This window comes from Lissotriton helveticus, chromosome 1_2 (assembly GCF_964261635.1).
Source record: "Lissotriton helveticus chromosome 1_2, aLisHel1.1, whole genome shotgun sequence".
Lineage (NCBI taxonomy): Eukaryota > Metazoa > Chordata > Amphibia > Caudata > Salamandridae > Lissotriton > Lissotriton helveticus.
The window spans coordinates 431,414,930-431,434,513 of NC_136058.1; the positions used below are offsets into that span (position 1 = coordinate 431,414,930).

Consider the following 19,584-nt stretch of genomic DNA (forward strand, 5'->3'; position numbering starts at 1 on the left):
ACCGCAAGAATAGGGAACTTCCCGAGCTAAAAGAGACATCACGCAATACCTGATGGTTGGGGCCACTTGCCATCTGTCATCTTTCATATTATTGTATCTGTTGCTAGCTTTAATGTAAATAACACATGCAACCAATATCTTCTTAAATGTTCCGCTTTCTTATAAAAGTTTCCCTGAAGTGACGCAAATCCTGGTCAATAGATGTTCAATTTCATTATGATTCATGGTCAAACATCCTGTGATCTTTTGAGAAACTTTTTGTAGTGTGGGTGGCACTTCTGTTTTCTTAAATATTTCCCAGAAGTAACCAAAATGCATCATGTCCTTTAGGTCAAAGAAACCTGATAATGTTGTCATTTTGTGGTCAATGGTTCATTATTGAAAGAGTATAAAGATCTGCTCCTCAGTCCATTCGATGGACTACCCCGCTGCAGTGACCCCTTGGGTCACTGACGCCTGTGTGGTCTCCTTCAGCCCTCTATCTAAGCATCTTTGGCTGAAGCTCTAATTGTTTCTGGTACTTTAAAATTGTCTCTTTCTCTCTCTTCTGCATTGCCCTTATTCTAAAACATTATTGCAATTGCAAAGAAATAATGGTTGCTCCTCCTATCTTAGCATGTGCATTCCTAGCATTATTGAACAGCCCTACTTTGTTCAATCTCTACGTTCAGCCACTGGCTGCGGTCGCCAAAAAATGGGAACTGTCCATGATCTCATACGCAGACGGCACGCAGCTAGTGGTTGCTCTGACTGATGATTCCACTCTGAGCGCCTCCAGGTTTAAGAACGGCCTGACGGCCGTGGCTAATTGGATGACTGCCAATTACCTGCAGCTATATGCGAGTAAGACAGAAGTTCTGTTAGTGGGGATAAACGCCAATTCCTGGGGTGAACAATGGTGGCCAAACACACTAAGGAGAATTCCGGACCCCAAAACAGAAGTAAAAAATCTCGGGGTCTGGATAGACTCCTCTCTCAGTTTTTCCACCCACACTAAAAAAACAGCAGCTACTTGCTTTGGGCTCTTACTTGGTCTCAGGCCCATTCTGAAATTCTTTGACCCTCCTACCCACCAACTAATAGTGCAATCGACTAGTCTCTCTCGCTTGGAGTATGCCAGCTCCTTGTTGCTAGGAGTCAACCAGGCAGAGATCAGGAGAATGCAGCGCATACAAAATGCGGCAGCAAGAATTCTGGTAGGTCTCCCTCGCTTCCATCCTACGACCGAGACTATTAGCAAACTCCATTGACTTCCTGTGGCAAAGCGGATCCAATTTAAAGCTGTCGTCCTCTCTTTCAAGATTCTGAAGCTTGCTTCTCTTCCGATGCTCTCTTAGCTATTGTTCCCGTATGTTCCCTTGCGATCACTGCGCTCGGAGGGTCAGCACTTGGTTGCTGTCCCTCGGGTGAAGCGCTCCCGTTTGGGCGGCTGCTCATTTTGCTATCTTGCCGCCAAACTATGGAACGCTCTGCCGTCCCCGATACGTGGTTTGGAGGACTTGCTAACGTTTAGGAAGGCGATTAAGACCCACCTTTTTGCTTTAAAGTAAGCTCCTTATGTTTAGCTGTTGCTCTGCTGTGCTCTCAGTGGTGACAGGTACCCTCCTTGCCAGTGACAGCGCCGGGACGCCCCTTGGCTGGGGCAGCTGAGCGCTATACAAACCATGTAACATAACATAACAACATAACTTAACATGTGCATTCCTAGCATTATTGAATCTTAAAAAAGGTTCTTCTTTCATATAAATCAGAAAGCTATTTTTCTCTACCGTTTACACGTCTATTTTGTGATAGTTTTGCAGAAGCACGCCCTCAAATTAAGCTGCCTTGGTGCAGTGCCTCAGGACAATGACATTTCACCCTTTCTTTACATTTAAATGTACTTTGAAATTGTAAATTCTTGCTTGGTTCATTTACTCATTTAAGGGTTTGATGAATGAAAATGCTACTTCAACGTAAGACCTTTGTTTCACATCTGTATTCATTACTTTTAGACAGACAGTGTTTCGGTGGCCTGTGACAACCACAAGAGGGTCTATTTCACCCCTCAACACCCTTTTGCAACAAACTACCCCTACACATGTGGTGTCACTCCTATACTGCACCATCCAAAGCGACCGTGACTACGGCCTTCTCCCAGCCAAGGGTCGCTGGGAGGAGGAATTGGGGTCACCCCTCACTGAAGAACAATGGTCCTTCTGCTGCCACCAAACTGGAACTATCTCCACCAGAAGCAGATTGCGCATCATTCACTACAAATACATTCACCGCCTTTATTACACACAGGCGCGCTTACACCGTCTGCACCTTCGAGATAACGATCAATGTGATCATGGCGGCTGCGCGGGGGCGGACTTGAGACACCATGCCTGGGATTGCCCGCCCATACAAAGTTATTGGACGAAGGTCTTGCTGGCACTGGACCAAATGACTGGTCTACATATTCCTGCTGACCCCCTAACCACACTACTAGGGTACACTGAGCCACTCGCTGCTAAGATGCAGTGCTATCCTTCCCTGGCGCTCCTCCTGGCCAAACGACGGGTTGCCTGCAGGTGGGGAAGGGGGAGAACCCCCAAGTTCAAAGATTGGCTCCACAATCTTATCTATTGTCAAGAGCAATTACATGTCTACTCCAAACTCCTACCACCGTCCTCCAACCCAAGCGATATATGGGCTCCCCTTCAGACCTACCTCCTGGAGGACACCACCACTAAAGACATGGCTACTGAGCCTTCTACCGGTGACGACAGGTAGAGATGTGAATCAATACATGTGGGAGCTCGCTTAGATCAGAGTATAGCAGGCAATTTGGCGCCAGTGCGCAGGATAACATCACATACTTGATTGTATGTTCAGCATGAATCAGCGTAAATGGGCACCTTCTCCTCTCAAACATGCATAAAGTAGCAATGTTGTTTTTCTTTATGTTCTAAAGAAAATGTTTATGACCTTTTAACGCTCCTAATTGAACCCGTCCCACCTAACGCAGCTGGCCGAAGTGGTTGTAGGCAGCTTGCTGTGTAGACCCTCCCGGCCTATAATGCTTTGAAGAATAATACATCGCACTGCCGGCCCGCCAAGGGATGTAGGCATCATGCTGTGACCAACAACTTTCGACATCAATCAAGGTCTTTAAAAAGAAAACAACCAAGTAAAGGTGCTAGCAGCCATGGGAGAATACAAACGGCTACATGCCCATACTAAGGAAGGACTAATAAGCCTCATAATGAATCAGGAGCTAGCATTTACGAAGGACAAAGAAACAAGCCAATCAAAAATAAGGGCGGGGGATTGAGCGAAGCTTCTCTCCGAACCTTACAGAACTACCACAGATCTCCGCACAGCAGCAACTGCATGCTGGCTCAGGCTCGACCTTTTAAAGGACTCTACTCTTCCAGAGGAATACTTTTTCCTTCCCAGTCCCGCTATCATAACAAAGGTTTATCATTTGTTAACAAGCAGACCCAGTTCAGCCTTGAATATTAAACAAGATCCAATCAAGCGCTGTATGGCCAGCGGTGTCCTGGCCATCAAAATCGCATCATCTGCATGGCCGCGATAAGCCACCTGCTGAGGGAACATCTCTACACTGCGCGGTCTAAACTTCATTACAGTTATTGGTGTACAAGGAAAAAAGAAAGAGGGCAGGACACACCCCTGTCGCACCCCCTTTTCAATTTTAAATATTTCCGAACATTCCTCCTGTTTACCAAACCTGACTACTGCCACAGCCTCTCCATATGTCTCCCTAATAAAAAGAATTCTGGAGTTGTCCACGTCCACGTCCATCGACTCCAAAACAACCCACAATTTTGAGTGGTTTACGTAGTCGAAGGCCGCGGACAAGTCCACATAAGCCAGATAAAATTGGCCCTTTTTTGCAAAAACATATTTTGCTGCAGTAAGGGTGAATTTTGTCTGTGGTCGATCGTACCCCTTCTCTTTCTAAACCCGTATTGTGCCTCAGCTAAAACATTATTAACAAATGCCCACTCCTCCAGTCTATTTAGGAGCAATCTCCCCATTAGTTTGGCAGCGATATCCAGCATGGGGATTAGGCGGTAATTTGCGGGATTAAAGGGATCCCCCTTCTTATAAATTGGGATAATTGTTTCCAAGATACCAGGGGTCCCACTTTGGAAACTATAAAAAACTTGGGTCAAGGGTGGAGCCCATACATTTTTATGTACAAAGAAAATATCCAGAGGAACCCCATCTGACCCTGCTGCCTTCAGAGCAGGCTATTGAGAGAGTGCAAGCTCAATTTCCTCTAATGAGAATTCAATCACCAGATGGGCAGTCATAAAGTCCTAAGGTTTTTTGTAGCGCTATCCATCTCTACATTAAAAATGCTCTGGAAGTGAGACCCCCAGGTCGATTGATCTAAATGAATATTAAGAGAGGGGCCGCCCTGATCCTGCCGAAAAGGGGCATTTACCACCCTCCAAAATGCCTTGCTATCTTTACTCCTCGAAGCCTCACACAAATGGACCCATGCTTCATCCCGTAAATCCTTTATTCTCACTGTCCTACCTGTCTCATAGTCCGCTCATAGCTTCCTTATCAAATCTTTGTTTCTGGGACTTGTTTTAAGAGCAGTGTGAAGTTCTTTGGAGGCCTTTGAGAAATTTGTCTCAATCCCCTTATCGTCAATGGAGTGTTTCTTGTAGTTGGATGTAAAAGATTAGAATTTCTAGATGTTTAAATTTTACTAAATGCTATTACTACTTGATGACTATCAGTGTTGGTGTCTAAGCAGGATTCACTGTCAGGTAACACCTCCTTTGCAACCTTTGGGAGGAACATCCATTTTCCTACTCAGAATCGGTTTTGGGGTAAATGTAGAGCTTGACTTAGCAGAAAGAGGCCAAACAAAACAAAAAAAGAAGGAAAGCATGATCACTGAACTCTGTCAACTCGGCTATGGAGGACTTAATACATCTCTTAAAATTAGTCTGAATAATTGTACAATCAGATGTCGAGGTAACTCCTGTAATTTGAAAGGTGGGGAGGGGTTGACCAGTCATGGGGTGATACAGGTTTATTATAACTAGGTCCCAAGTTAATGAAACACTGTTTGAAATGTTTCTGTAGTTATGATGCATAAAATGGACTAGCAATGAATCATTAGTGTCTGTCACCCCACAAATACATTGTTCCGAATTGGGGCTAAAGTAAACATAAAAATCCCGAGCTCAAATAAAAAAAATTTAACATGATTGGTATGTTAACAGAGTTTTCAATATTCCTGCCAACTCATCTGTCACCTGTGTAGAATTCTTAAAATTATTATTATAAAAATGAATGCGTAACAAATCAATTTTCCCAGAACCTTCAGCCACGATAACATGAAAATGGGGCGAGTTATTGATAAAGGTCACCTTACCTAGGGTGATCGGGTTTGCTACAATTCTGAGTAAGCCCCCTTTAGATATGCCTGCTGCTGATGGAACTGCTGGCGTAACAAAGGAGCTGTAGCCGTTTATAGACAGACTGCTCTGTCCAATTTTCCTGAAAGCAGATAATATCAGAATTCGTAAACACTTTATACCAATTTTGATTATCCTTTTTGTTTTCATAGCCCGCTATATTTCTACAGAGAAACTTTATATCACTTAGGGACTCCTGCAACCAAATCGCTGTCGGTACTGGTGAGATGGATGATGTAGGGTCTATTGGTAAGGATGTAATACTGCTTAGTGGATCTAAAATAACCAACTGAACCCTCTCCACGGGTACCAAACCAGAAACCATTTGAAAATCGTTATAAAGAACAGACTGAGGAGGCAGATAATTTAGTGGAAAGATCAGTCAATCACATGCCTCCATATCGTCCAACAATGGGTACCTATTTGATAGAGCAAGGGCATCAAAAGCCACCTGCGCAGGCTTATGACCAGTTCTCACTAAAGAAAGGACCTGAGTGAGTACGGTGGAACTACATACTGGTGCGGACCTATAAAAAAGCCAAACGAGACTGCATAAATCTGAGAATGGAGTGAAGGGGCAACCGGTAAACTCCCTAATGGGTCTCTCACTAGCCATTCATTATCAAAGGTTAAAATAACCAGTCATTATTGGTTGTTTTTACATCAGACCCAATTCGCTGCGTTCTTTTGGCCATTATCAAATGATTTTGAATGAGATGACCTTTATTAGAGTTTTGAGTCAACCAGTGTCTTGCCTTGGCCATCAGCTGATGTGAAGATTTTCTAAGATTGGGACGTAATAAAGGCACGTTGACTAAAATTTTAACATAGTGACAAGCTGCAGGAGGGAAGTTCATGTATTGTTGATTTGGTTTGCTATGGGCCTGAGTAGACGGGAGATTTACCATAACCTGTGGTCTTGATAAGTCGTGTGATTGCCCCTTATGCATAGAATCTTATATGGTCACCTGCGGTGGGCAACACCTAGGGACCAAATCTACATGGTCTGGACCTATAGGATCCCTGCTGGGTGCCAACTGATTTTCAACACAAGGATGACCAATAGAAGTAGAGGGTTTTTTAGCTAACTCACGACCAAGGATCATGTTTTCACAATTAAAACGCAAATTATGACTTTCACAATTATAGTTTTTAAGAGTTTTACAGACATCAGAGGGGATGGCCTTAAGTGCGGTCTATAGAATCTAAACGGGCATAGATTGGTTGCAAAAGTTGTTTAAAGTTATCAAGAAGATCACACCAATATGAGGGAAATGTAGTCTCTGAATGTTGCTGGCTATTCATACATGTGGAACTCGCTGGTATAGCGGCCTTTCTGATCTTGTTGGCAGGTCACATGGAGGGCAGTATCGCATAACCTCTTTTTCATTTACCATTTACGGAGGTAGCGTCAGTCGGTTTCCCACTAAATGTAGAGGCAGGCTGTTAATGTTCGGGGGTTGGTACAGAGACTGCCGGCAATTCTGGAAGAGAAACCCCATATAGTTTCTTTACACCGCCCTTAGTTGGAGAAACAACTAGATTAGATGACTGCCCTGTCCCTGACCCCAACGAAATTCTCTTACTGTAAGTACGATTTATTTTTCTAATGCCGATGTTGCCTTGGCCAGAAAGGTATCTAAAGAGGTAACAGTTACCGCCTCTGTTGCTCTCAGCTTTTTCTTGCCCAAGGTTGGCCTGTAATGGGGGAGTGTAGAAGTTAGAGGGGGGGCCCAGCCCAGCCTCCTCCGGGCTCCGACGGGCATGGATGGGTCCGCCCTTGGCCTGGGCGAGGCCCATGCAGATGTACCACGCTGCTGCCTATAAGCATCTCCGGGTGCCGGAAGAGTGATGCTTTGTGCAGTGGAGCCTGGGGGCTGTAGTTCGTGCCCTGGCTCTGCTCCGATGCGGCCCCCACAGCGGGACCTAACTGCTGCCTTTAAGCGGCTCCGGGTTGCGGTAAGAGTGATGCATCGTGTGGGGGAGCCTTGGGGCTGTAGTCACTGCCATGGCTCTGCTCCGATGCGTCCCCCATAGCGGGACCTCACTAGCTGCCTTTAAGTGCCTCTGCGCACGGGAAGAGTGACATAGCGTGCAGTGGGGCCTCTGAGCTGTAGTCAGTGCCCCGGCCCTGCTCTGATGCATCCCCAGGGAATCTCTAATAGAATGCTCTACCTTGCACTCACTTCAATTGTCCAACTTAAGCATAATTGGAGACTTGAATCTTCATCTTGATCTAATCAACAATAAAGAAATCCAGGACTTTACTAATGACCTGGCCACTTTCCTTCAAACTGCTCCCCCTGTTCCAGTGACCTGATCAAACCATTATATGGTGCCTTTGACCATTAATACACCAAGCGTTGAAAACAACATTACCGGTAACCCACAATGAGAAAGCAGTAGCATAAACTGGACCCTTCTTCCTTTTCAAGGTTTATCGAAAGGAGTGTGCCTCTATAAGACTCCAATATAGAATGGGAGGAGACTTCCACCAAAGCATGGAACTATTCTCTATTGTGAACAACCTGATTAAACCCACCTCCACTCCTGGATTAGCGGAAGCTTCTAACAGCCACTGTGCAAGCTTGGTCAATGATCTTTATCTTTACTTTAACAGGGATGAGAAAACAGTCAAACCTGTCTCTCTTGATACAGTGACCTACCACTCGCAATGGGCTCCCTTGGACCAATTGGCTCTACTTGACGCAGATTCTATTTCTACCTTAATGCGTCAAGTGAAATCTGGATCTCCGGATGACCCATTTAAACCTGATTATATTTAAAAATTTCAAGAGAGCGTCACACCCATATTTCTAGAATTAGCCAAACTTGCTGAGCACTGAAGTAGTATCAATATCATTGGAGCACGCCAAGGTTATCCGCCTTCTAAAAAAGCCTTCCAAACCTGAGGCTTGAGCGAGCACTGCTAAGTGGTGGAAAGTTGGACCTGGAATTGGGCTGGGGGGTTGGTAGGCTGGGGGGTGGCGGGAATGGGGACATTCAATTTGGTTATTGTTCTTTTTCTCTTTTCTGGACGCTGCTAAGTAGCCTCGACGCAGACCCGGTCACAGGGGCCGTTACATTGATGTGGCATTTCGCTACTCCAAGCCACCGTCAATGGTACTTGAGAGACCTTCTACTGGCACTTGGACTAACTACCGGGGTCTGCTACATGCGATTGTCTATGCAATTTACCCTCCCTTTTTACTGTTTAGACCTGTTATTAAAAGCTGCATTAATGCTGGTTGGGCTGAATGTTGACGCCGCGCCAGCTTGTGAAGCATGTTGGTATGTCAAATTGAATGTGCAGCGCAATAAACAAAATTTACAAATAAAAAAGCCTTTGCTAAATGCCACTCAGCCAGAAAACTATTAACCCATTTCTCTTCCGTCGTTTCTGTCCAAGGATGAGGAGAAACATGTAAACAATCTCCTAACCAAAATATTAGAACAATATAAAATATTAGATTGTTCCCAAAATGGATTTAGAACATACAACACCGAAATTGCTCTTTTAACAGTTGCTGAATCCCTTTGCAGTACTACAGATGCTGGCAAATCCTAGGCTCTGATACTCCTAGATTTAAGTGTGGCCTTCAACACTGTCTCACATGCAATAATATTAACTCGCCTCACTGACCTGGGGGTACAGGGCATAGGTCTGGCCTGGTTTACCTTCTTTTTAAAGGAGTGGTCTTTTAAAGTTAAACCCCACCTTTCGTCTCATCACAAAGAGGACTGGCTCCTGGCATCCCTCGGGGTTTGCAGCTCAGTCCTACCCTTTTTAATATTCACATCAGACCTCTGGCGGAGGTAGTGAAATATTTTGGAATATGGCCAAATGGATGCACGACAACTGTTTAAACTGAACTAAAAAACAGAGATCCAAGGAGTACCCAGCCTAGCTGCCTGGATGCAATTTTACATGCCCTCCAGAACACTACGCTCCACCAATCTATACCTGGCCCACATCCCTTGTCACAGCAGAGCCAGAACGGGAGGTTTCTCCTTCCATGTCTTAGCTCCGACCCGATGGAATTCTATGCCTCCTAACCTTAGAAAGCTTTACTGGAAACAGAGGAGGACACAGCTCTTCTCCATCTGGACTGACGATTTTGCCTCTCTGCCGCTGTGTTTCTTAGGATCCTTTATGTCCCTTGATGATATTGTCTGACACCTGGACCCTCACCTTCCCCTCAGGCCAGGCAGCCTTCAAGTGGTGTGCTTTCCAAGGCTCTGCTCCCCTCTTGTAAAGGGTCAAAGTGGTAACACCCTTTCAACAAGTGCCTTTATCAGCAGCAGTATTAAGATATAGTGCAGACCAATTCCCAGCCCAGTAAAGGCCTGAAACAGACCCAAAATGGAGCATGTACCTACTCGTTCGCCTCCTCTGTTTGTGCCTCATATGTATCTACCTGTGCACTTCCTCCGTTTTTATGTCCTGGGCAAGCTTCTCTAAAGACTCTTTTGATCCTTCTACTGCCAACTATGGCGTTTGTCTATCAGATCATTACCTGATTTCTGCTGTGTTCATCGAGTCACTCCGATGCTTTAGCCGTCAATGAACCCTGCTGAGCGAGTACACAGGCATAAGGTAGTATGGAAGGTGATGAACAGGGAGTAAGGTTAAGCTGATTTTAAGAAGTTCCCAATGGTGTAAAATGCTACACTCACCTGAAAGCAATGGACATCTTGTTCCACTCTGCCAATGCTCCATCCCCAACCTAGCACCAAACGAAAGACATTAAGTCAGATACCATGGTAAGGTAGAAAAAGACAAAAAGCAGACATGTATTGACAGCAGAGATATCGCAGGTATATTACTGGTTGTGATGGAATCTCTATAATAAATGCTGCAATCTTCTAACAAATGCTTGAACCATCCCTAGGAATGTGGCAAAGATAACTTCACAAACAGAAAAGTAAAGACAGGAGTTGGAACTTAAGCTTCTCCAGTGTAAATTGGAAAGTACTGTCAAGAGGAGTGTGAATGGAGCTACATTTGTTATATACTTTCTGAAGCGTTACCTTTATTATATACTTCCTGGACCGTTACCATTATTATATACTACCTGGAGCGTTACCTTTATTATATACCTCCTGGAGCTTAACCTTTATTTATTATATACTTGCTGGAGCGTTACCTTTATTATATACTCCTATATTATATACTTCCTGGAATGTTACAGTTATTATATACTTCCTGGAGCATTACCTTTATTATATACTTCTTGGAGTGTTACCTTTATTATATACTACCTGGAGCGTTACCATTATTATATTCTTCCTGGAGCGTTACCTTTAATATATAATTCCTGGAGCGTTACCTTTATTATATACTTCCTAGAGCGTTACCTTTATTATATACTTCCTAGAGCGTTACCTTTATTATATACTTCCTGAAGCGTTATATTTATTATATACTTCATGAAGAGTTTTCTTTGTCATGTAGCCTTGAAAGTGTTACTGCTGTTATACAATTCATAAAACTGAAGTGACAGCAACACATCCTGAACCATCTCTTCTTACACAATCCCTTCTTGTTTAACCCCTTCGCCGTGGGGTTAATTCCCCCACGGCGCTGGGGGAGGGAGGGTGCATGCAGCGCTACGGTACTTGTGACGAGCTCGGCTTGTCACGCTGCACGGTGGTGCTGTGCTCATGACGAGCTAAGCTCGTCATGGCCACACCCGTTTCCATGGAAAGCTCAGCACAGCAGGGGACTTATCCCCGCGTGTGAGCGCCGCGCTCGTCATGACAAGCTCAGCTCGTCATGAGCACAGCGCAACCGTGCCTCATGACGAGCTGAGCTCGTCATGAGCACGGTAGAGGTTAAATGAAATCTTAGCCATGTGCGTCTTCGTAAAGCTGTACCTCTAGCAAGTGGGCACTCCATGTGTGCTCTTTCTGTACTGAGTTACTGTGTGAACACCGAAAAATCACCTCCTTTTCTGAATTAAGTAAAATGTGACATGTTCTATAGAACATTTAGTTAAATATCTGTGTATGGTGAAATATCTCTTGGTAACTTTCGTAAATGGTAATGACCAGATGTCTTTTACAACTAGTTAAGTATTGTGTATTCAAATGCACTTACATTTCCATTTACTGATTTTAAATCTCTTTACATCCAATAGGAAACCAGCCTTGGATGCACAAATGATCGTGAATAATGACAGTAATCGTGAAAATCTGAAAAAAAGTGGTTAGAAAAAAAGAGCTCCAATATTTAGGAAAAGATCTGCATAAAGACTGAGGAACATGAACATAAACTGATAGATCCTGGAAGAGGCAGTTCAGAGCAATTTGGTGGATGTAAGAGTCTGAGCTGTGCACCTCCACGCAACAGGACTAAGAAATGACCTCTAGAAAATTAAGGCAACAACACTGACAAACCACTTCCTGTATAAACAGGCCTCTACCACCAGCTTTGCTCATGTGTTCGGTATGAGGTAGATACAGCATTTCTCTGCTTCCTGTAATGATGGCAGACCACCATTCAGCACGCTAGGTGTATTGTAAACTTTTTCTGGCCAAACCACTGGAACAAGAGAAAAGCACAAGGGAGTGGAGCCAGACAACTGAAGGGTAAAGGAAAGAGAAGGTCTCTGATCTACAACAGACTGTCCCAATTTGCTTCGACCAGAAGGAAGACTGATCTTCACTCATACACATGCGAAACCATTCCGCAATCTAAAAACATAACCACCTACAAAGAAGCTTTACTTGCCACAATTATAATATATGTAGTTGGTGAGTCTTGTATTTCATTGTGAAATCTGAAATCAACCATCCAAAATACCACAGACATACAGGGAATGTGAGAATAACACAAGTGCTTTATCAACCATGTTAGCTCCTCAGGAAACGCAGTCATGGGATGCAGACAAATATAAACCCGACCCAGAGACACTAACCAAGAAAGAAAAATCATACACAAGCAGCAAGAGCTTTAGTTTGTGATCACTACTAAAGAGCCATCAGCAAACACAGGCAGGAAAAGCAACGTGCAATTGCAATGAATGTGTGAAGAACTTTAGTCAGTTAGCACTCCTAAAAGATCATCAGCGAATACACATGGGGGGAAAACCGTACCATTGCACTGAATGTGTGAAGAGCTTCAGTCACTTATCACAACTCCAAATACATCAGCGAACACACACTGGGGAAAAACCATACCATTGCACTGAATGTGTGAAGAGCTTCAGTCAGTCATCACAACTCCAAGTTCATCAGCGAACACACACAGGGGAAAAACCATACCATTGCACTGAATGTGGGAAGGCATTCAGTCGGTTATCAATTCTTCAAAGACATCAGCAAACACACACAGGAGAAAGACCATACCCTTGCACTGAATGTGTGAAGAGCTTCAGTCACTTATCACAACTCCAAATACATCAGCGAACACACACTGGGGAAAAACCATACCATTGTAGTGAATGTGTGAAGAGCTTCAGTCAGTCATCACACCTCCATAGACATCAGAAAACACACACTGAGGAAAAACCGTACCATTGCACTGAATGTGTGAAGAGCTTCAGTCATTTATCACAACTCCAAGTTCATCAGCGAACACACACTGGGGAAGAAAAACCATACCATTGCACTGAATGTTTGAAGAGCTTTACCCTGTTATCAAATCTCCAAAGACATCAGCGAATACACACTGGGGAAAAACCATACCATTGCAGTGAATGTGTGAAGAGCTTCATTCGGTTATCACACCTCCAAAGACATCAGCGAATACACACTGGGGAAAAACCATACCATTGCAATGAATGTCTGAAGAGATTCAGTCAGTTATCAATTCTTCAAGTTCATCAGCGAACACACACAGGGGAAAAACCATACCATTGCACTGAATGTGTGAAGAGCTTCTGTCGGTTATCACACCTACAAAGACATCAGCGAACACATACTGGGGAAAAACCATACCATTGCAGTGAATGTGGAAGTAGTTTTAGTGATTCCTCAAATCTCAGGATTCATCAGCGAACACACACAGGGGAAAAGCCATTACAGTGCTGTGAATGTGTGAAGAGCTTCAGTGGATCATCAGACCTACGAAAACATATTCGAACACACACTGGGGAAAAACCATACCATTGCACTGAATGTGTGAAGAGCTTCAGTCAGTTATCACAACTTCAAAGACATCAGCGAACACACACAGGAGAAAAACCATAGCATTGCAGTGAATGTGTAAAGAGATTTAGTGTGTTATCAAATCTTCGAAGACATCAACGAACACAAACAGGAGAAAAACCATAGCATTGCAGTGAATGTGTGAAGGGCTTCTTTCGGTTATTGGCCTACAAAAACATAAATGAACACACACTGGGGAAAAGCCATTCCAATGCAGTGAATGTGTAAAGAGCTGTAGTGGGTCATCAGACCTACAAAAATCAATCAGTCAATCAATCAATCAATAAATCATTTGTTAAGCGCCCTTCATACCCAAGAGGGTCTCAAGGTGCTGGGAGGGGGTGGGGGCCGCTACTGATCGAACAGCCAGGTCTTTAGTATCCTCCTGAAAGTCAGCAGGTCTTGGGTCTGTCGTAGGTTTAGTGTGTGGGTGTTCCATGTCTTGGCGGCAAGGTGGAAGAAGGATCTCCCGCCGGTGGTTGTTCTTCGGATGTGCGGGACGGTGGCGAGTGAGAGGTCGGCGGAGCGTAGCTGGCAGTTGGGGGTGTAGAAGGAGAGCCGTCTGTTGAGGTAGGCTGGGCCGGTCTTGTGGAGTGCCTTGTGTGCGTGGATGAGGAGCTTGAAGGATATCCTCTTGTTGACGGGAAGCCAGTGCAGGTTTCTCAGATGGGGGGTGATGCGGCCGTGTCGTGGTACATCGAGGATCAGTTGTGCCGAGGCATTTTGGATGCGTTGTAGTGGATTGATGAGCTTGGTCGGAGTTCCTGCGTAGAGGGCATTTCCGTAGTCGAGTCTGCTGCTGACGAGGGCCTGGGTGACTGTCTTTCTTGTATCTGTCGGGATCCATCTGTAGATCTTGCGGAGCATGTGGAGGGTGTTGAAGCAGAAGGAGGAGACAGCGTTGACTTGCTTGGTCATTGAGAGCGTTGCGTCGAGGATGTGCGTGGTCGGTGGGGGTCGGGGCTGCCCCCAGTGCCATTGGCCACCAGGAGTCATCCCCGGCTGATGGGTTGGAGCCGAGGATGAGGACCTCCGTCTTGTCCGAGTTCAGCTTCAGACGACTGATCTTCATCCAGTCGGCGACGGCCTTCATTCCTTCATGGAGGTTGGCTTTGGCGGTGATGGGGTCCTTGGTGAAGGAGAGGATCAGTTGAGTGTCGTCGGAGATTATGTTGAGGTTGTGCTGTCGGACGACGTGTGCGAGCGGGCCATGTAAATGTTGAACAGTGTCGGGCTGAGGGATGATCCTTGTGGTATGCCGCAGATGATCTCGGAAGCTTCGGAACGGAGCGGGGGGAGGGGGACGCTCTGGGTTCTGCCGAAGAGGAAGGAGGTGGTCCAATCAAGGGCCTTCTCTTGGATTCCGGCTTCTAGGAGGCGTGTCTTTAGAGTGAGATGTCAGACCGTGTCGAAGGCGGCTAACCGGTCCAGGAGGATGAGGGCTGGTGTTTCGCCGTTGTCTAGTTGGTGCCTGATGTCGTCTGTGGCGGCGATGAGGGCTGTCTCGGTGCTGTGCTTTCGTCTGAATCCGGGCTGGGACGGGTCCAAGATGTTGTTGTCTTCCAGGTGGCGGGCCAATTGCATGTTGACGATTTTCTCAATGACCTTTGCCGGGAACGGGAGCAGGGAGATGGGACGTAAGTTCTTGGGGTCCTCCTTGGGCTTCTTGAGGAGGGTGTTGATTTCGGCGTCCTTCCAGCTTTCCGGGAATGTCGCTGTTTCGAAGGAGATGTTGATGACCTTCCGTAGTTGGGGTGCGATGACTGAGTCTGCTTTGTTGAATATGTGGTGTGGGCACGGGTCTGATGGAGATCCTGAGTGGATGGAGTTCATGACCTTGCGTGTCTCGTCGTCCTTGCGGTTGGACCAGGAGGTCTGGCGGTTGGCGCTGGTAGTGTTCACAGGGGAGATGGAGTCTGGCGTAGTCGGGGTGGTCATGGTTTTGAAGCTGTCGTGGATGTCAGCGATCTTGCGGTGGAAGAAGATGGCTAGTGAGTCGCACAGTTCTTGTGAGGGCGGGATGTCGTTGGCATTGTCGCTGGGGTTGGAGAGTTCCTTTACGATGCTGAAGAGCTCCTTGCTGTCGTGTGCGTTGTTTTCCAAGCGGCCTTTGAAGGAGGATCTCTTGGCTAATCTGATGAGGTGGTGATGTCTGTGGGTGGCGTCCTTGTGGGCTGCGTGGTTGTCCGGTGTGCATTCATGGAGCCATATCTTCTCCAGTTTCCAGCATGCACATGTTTTTAACTTTGGTTTGTAAAAAGGAGGTGGTCCATTCCAGAGCCTTGTCTTAGATCCCAGCAGCGTGGAGGCGTGCGCGTAGTGTGCGGTGGCAGACGGTGTTGAAAGGAGGCGGAGAGGTCTCCCCATTCCAGTTTCCCTATTGTCTAGCAGGGTCCTGATGTAGTCGGTGGCGGCGATGAGGGTGGTCTCGGTGCTGTGGTTGCTGTGGAACCCTGACTGGGAAGGGTCCAGGATTCTGTTCTCTTTGAGGTATCGGGTTAGCTGACTGTTAACGATTTTCTCGATGACCTTGGCCGGTAAGGGGAGTAGAGAGATGGGTCGGAACGTTCTTGAGGTCTCTTGGTTCTGCCTTGGGTTTTTTGAGTAGGGCGTTGATCTCGGCATGTTTCCAGCTCTCTGGGAAGGTTGCGGTCTCAAGGGAAAGATTGATGACCTTGCGTAGGTGGGGTGCGATGGAGCTGCTTGCTTTGTTGAAGACGTGGTGCGGGAATGGGTCTGACGGAGAGCCGGAGTGGATTGTGCTCATGGTCTTGATGGTGTCATCGACACTCACGCTGGTCCAGGCTAACAAGGGGACGTGGTCGATGGTGTGCCAGGGTCTGTTGTGTTGCTGTCTGTTGGGGCTGTCTCGGTGTTGAAGCTGTCATGGATGTCTGCTATCTTGCGGTGGAAGAAGGTGGCGAGGGAGTCGCACAGGGCTTGTGACGGCGAGATGTTGTTGGTGTTGGAGCTGGCGTTCGAGAGTTCCTTCACGATGTTGAAGAGCTCCTTGCTGTCATGTCCATTGTTGTCGAGGTGGTCTTTGAAGGAGGTCTTCTTGGCAGCCCTGATAAGGTGGTGGTGGTTGCGGACAGCGTCCTTGTGTGCTGCGTGGCTGTCCGGAGTTTGTTCACTGTGCCATTTCTTCTCTAGTTTCCGGGAGGCTTGCTTGGAATCTAGGAGTTCTGGGGTGAACCAGCTGGCCCTCTTGCTGGTGTCTCTGTGGGGGGGGGGCTTCTTCAGCGGGGTCAGGGTGTTGGCACAGTCCTCGATCCAGCGTCTGAGATTGTGGGCAGCGACGTCGGTGTTGAAGGGTTCGGTGGGTGAGCTGAGAGCGAGGTTTGCATGTCTTCGGTGATTTTGCTCCAGCAGCGGCGGGGGATCTATTGGGTGCGGTGGTGTGTGGTGGGTTTCTGGAAGGTGAAGTGTATGCAGCGGTGGTCGGTCCAGAGTAGTTTGGTGGTGTGGCTGACTGAGACATGCAGGCTTGAGGAGAAGACGGGGTCGAGCGTGTGGCCGGCGGAGTGGGTGGGCGTTGTGACGAGTTGTCTCAGTCCGAGGTTGGCGAGGTTATCAATCAGGGTTGTGGAGTTGTTGTTGTTGTTCTCAAGGTGAAAGTTCAGGTCTCTGAGGAGGATGTAGTCGGTGGAGGTCAGGGCGTGCGTGCTGATGAAGTCAGCGATGGAGTCGCTGAACTGGGGGCAGGGTCCTGGGGGTCGGTAGACGAGGGTGCCTTTGAGGGTGTAGTTGGGGTCTGTGTGGCTCTGGAAATGCATGTGATCGGCGGTGCTGAGTGCGTCGTCTGTGCTAGTCGAGACCCTGATGCTGTTCTTGTGGACGATGGCATTTACTCCTCCGACTCCGTTGGTGCGGTGTCTGTAGGTGATCTTGTAGGCGTCTGGGATGGCTATGCCGTTGTCGGTGCGGAGGAGTTGTTCAACCAGGTCTCTGTCAGGAAGGCGACGTCTGGGGAGGTTGTGTTGAGCAGGTCCCAGAGCTCGACGGTGTGTTTACGTGCAGAGCGGGTGTTCAGTAGTATGCATCGGAGGTGGTCGAGGTCTTTCTTGGTGGGTGGTTCGTCAGCTCTGTGGCTGGTGTAGCTGCAGTTCCGGCAGGTGAAGGGACTGTGTGTGCGTTTCGGGGCGACCTTGAAGCAGTTGTGGGTGCGTCCAGGGTTGAGAGCTTGCAGAGTGCTGGCGTCGTAGTGGCGGCGGTCATCGTGGCGGGTGAGGGGGCCAGGGGTTCCGGCGCTGGGGGCGGTCCAGATGCTTGCGGGCGCAGACGGGCTTGCCGCACGCCAGCAGCGCCTCCGCGCAGAGGCCGGCATGTGGGGAGGTAGGAGGTAGGAGCGGCTGGGAGGCCGGAGGTGGGGGCATCGAATGGACAGTCGGGGCGGGGCCGCAGGGGACTCAGCGGGGAGGGTTGACAAAGGAAACAGAAGGCAAAAAGGCACAACAATTGAGGGGGAAACGAGTGACACAGAGGCAGAAAGGTCCCAGGAAAGGGCAGATGAGGTCACAAAAAATGTAGGGAAACAAGTGGCACAGAGGCAGCAAGGTCACAAGACAGGGCAGAAAAGGTCACAAAAAACAGGGGGAAATGAGTGGCACAGAGGCAGAAAGGTCACAAGAAAGGGTAGAAAAAGGTCACATGAAAAACAGGGGGAAACGAGTGGCACAGAGCCAGAAAAGTCCCAAGAAAGGGCAGAAAAGGTCACAAAAAACGGGGGGAAACGAGTGGCACAGAGGCTGAAAGGTCACAAGAAATGGCAGAAAAGGTTACAAAAACGGGGGAAACGAGTGGCACAGAGGCAGAAAAGTCCCAGGAAAAGGTAGAAAAGGTCACAAAAAATGGGGGAAACGAGTGGCACAGAAGGCAGAAAGGTCACAGAAATGCAGGGGCAACTAAGCAACAGAAGGCAGAAACTGGCAGAGAGACACGGGGGCCGCAAGGGGAGCAGAAGGAAAAACCGGGCAGAGAGACACTGGGGCAGCGAGGGGAGCAGAAGGGAAACTGAGCAGAGAGACACGGGGGCAGCGAGGGAGCGAACGGGCACAGGCGGTGCTATGCGGAGGGGGAGCGACCTACCTGGACATAATCAAACACACACTGGGGAAAAACCATACCATTGCAATGAATGTTATGTTAGGTTAGGTTGTCTTGTAAAGCGCATGGCTACCCCAGCAATGGGGCGTCCCAGCGCTGTAGACCACTGGGGAACCCGTCCTGGCTTTCCCTGTGAGATGATCCCTGCTGGGTATCTCCAAGGTGAAACCAGGCATCCCCGGTGTATGTGGGGGGGCCGTTGTGGAGATGAGGCAAGCTAATGCCCAGAGTTGCCGAGTGTGATCCCTGGTTAGAGTAGGCACCGAAGCGAGAATTATCGAGCCCGCTGACCCGGGTCCACGACCCTGCCGCGTCGGGAATTGAACCCTGGCCCCGGGCCATTCTCTGCTTCCGGGTCTGCCGCCTCTAACCAGTGAGCCACACCACTCCACAGTGAGCCACAATGTGGAAGTAGTTTTAGTGTTTCCTCAAATTTCAGAAGTCATCAGCGAACACAGACAGGGGAAAAGCCATTACAGTGCCGTGAATGTATGAAGAGCATTAGTCTGTTATCAATTCTGCAGAGACATCAGCGAACACACACAGGGGGAAAAACCATCTAATTGCAATGAATGTGGAAATAGTTTTAGTCGTTCCTCAAAATTGAGGAATCATCAGCGAACACACACAGGGGAAAAACATTCAAGTGCAGTGAGTGTGTTAAGTGCTTTAGTCAATTATCAGAAATACAAAGACAACAACGAACACACACAGGTGATAAACCACTACCACTGCAGTGAATGTGAAAGTAGTTTTAGTCGTTACTCAGAATTAAGGAACCATCAGCATACACACACAGGTGATAAACCCCTACCACTGCAGTGAATGTGGAAGTAGTTTTAGTGCCCCTTCAACATTAAGAAATCTCGAGCGAACCCATGTACGGGAAATGGCA

General features: G+C 47.3%; 1 protein-coding gene across 1 annotated transcript in view; it reads left to right on the top strand.

Annotated features, from left to right (window-relative positions):
* LOC144807644 (uncharacterized) overlaps positions 1 to 17,741 on the top strand; it is a 155,810-nt gene extending 138,069 nt beyond the window's left edge. The window contains exon 2 of the mRNA XM_078673267.1: positions 11,573 to 17,741. Coding sequence (XP_078529393.1) covers positions 12,513 to 13,625 — 1,113 coding nt within the window. The 5' untranslated portion in view covers positions 11,573 to 12,512 and the 3' untranslated portion in view covers positions 13,626 to 17,741. The remainder of the gene's footprint in view (positions 1 to 11,572) is intronic.
* Positions 17,742 to 19,584: the final 1,843 nt, after the last annotated feature.